Genomic DNA, 1,113 nt, shown 5'->3' with positions numbered 1-1,113 from the left:
TTCTTCTTCTTCTTCTTCTTCTTGTTTCAGATGTCTCAAGACAATTAATAGCAAAAAGTACGGTGTTGATCTTGTTTGCTTCACTTCCCATCCCACCACTGTCATCTACTCTTCCAGAAACGGATGGGACGGTGAGCTCAATTTCATGTGCATTGCTTTTCATCATTCTTTCATTTACTTTTTTTAACTAACTTTGATATCTTTCTTGTTAAGACTCTCTGAGGCTTCTCTCTTTGCACGATAACAAGTACTTGCGTTACTTCAAAGGACATCATGACAGGTTTCTTTCTTTCCTGTTTCTTCTTCTTCAACCTTTTTTTTCATTTCATTGCCTGATAATGTTAAAATTATTTTCTACCGCAGAGTTGTTTCGCTTAGCTTGTGCTCTGGTGGGGAGTGCTTCATCTCCGGTTCTCTTGATCGAACTGTTTTGCTTTGGGATCAAAGGGTCGAGAAATGCCAGGTACTTTACCTTTTATTTTCTTAGCCTAGGTGCTTATGGATGTCTTATGTCAGTCACCACCATATATATATATAACTCCGATCTTTTGGTTTAAACATAGGGTCTCTTACGAGTCCAAGGAAGGCCTGCTGCAGCTTATGATGATCAAGGGTTAGTTTTTGCAATTGCCTTTGGTGGCTACATAAGAATGTTTGATACCCGTATGTACGAAAAGGTTTGTTATTGACAAATGATTACCAATGATCCCTCTGTTCTTTAGCAGCCTGATGGACTATATTCACTTTCCTTGTTATAAATTTTCTTTCTTGCATAGGGTCCTTTTGAAATATTTTCCGTTGGTGGTGATCTTTCTGAGGCAAACGTTGTGAAATTTAGTAATGATGGAAGGCTCATGCTTCTCACAACCATGGATGGTTATATTCATGTGCTTGACTCGTTTCGTGGAACACTTGTATGCCTTCACCTTCCCTTGCTCTTCCCTACCCATGCAATTTTATTTTCATTTCATTTTCACACACATAACAAAAAATACACTCAAAAATTGCTGGTTATGTGACTCTTTTTTGGGGTCAATTACGTTGCAGCTATCCACATATAGTGTGAAACCAGTAGCTGAAGCATCGACATTGGATGCAACCTTCAGTCCTGAA

At 38.6% G+C, this 1,113-nt stretch overlaps 1 protein-coding gene across 1 annotated transcript in view; it reads left to right on the top strand.

Moving 5' to 3' along the window:
- Positions 124-1,113, top strand: part of LOC104763690 (WD repeat-containing protein 82-B-like) — a 2,182-nt gene continuing 1,192 nt past the window's right edge. The window contains exons 1-4 of the mRNA XM_019240148.1: positions 124-131; positions 364-463; positions 564-677; positions 777-914. Coding sequence (XP_019095693.1) covers positions 124-131; positions 364-463; positions 564-677; positions 777-914 — 360 coding nt within the window. The remainder of the gene's footprint in view (positions 132-363; positions 464-563; positions 678-776; positions 915-1,113) is intronic.

Source organism: Camelina sativa, chromosome 18, assembly GCF_000633955.1.
Source record: "Camelina sativa cultivar DH55 chromosome 18, Cs, whole genome shotgun sequence".
In the NCBI taxonomy this organism is placed as follows: domain Eukaryota; kingdom Viridiplantae; phylum Streptophyta; class Magnoliopsida; order Brassicales; family Brassicaceae; genus Camelina; species Camelina sativa.
Note: the sequence above shows the minus strand (reverse complement) of the source record. Positions and strands in the feature narration are given on the sequence as shown.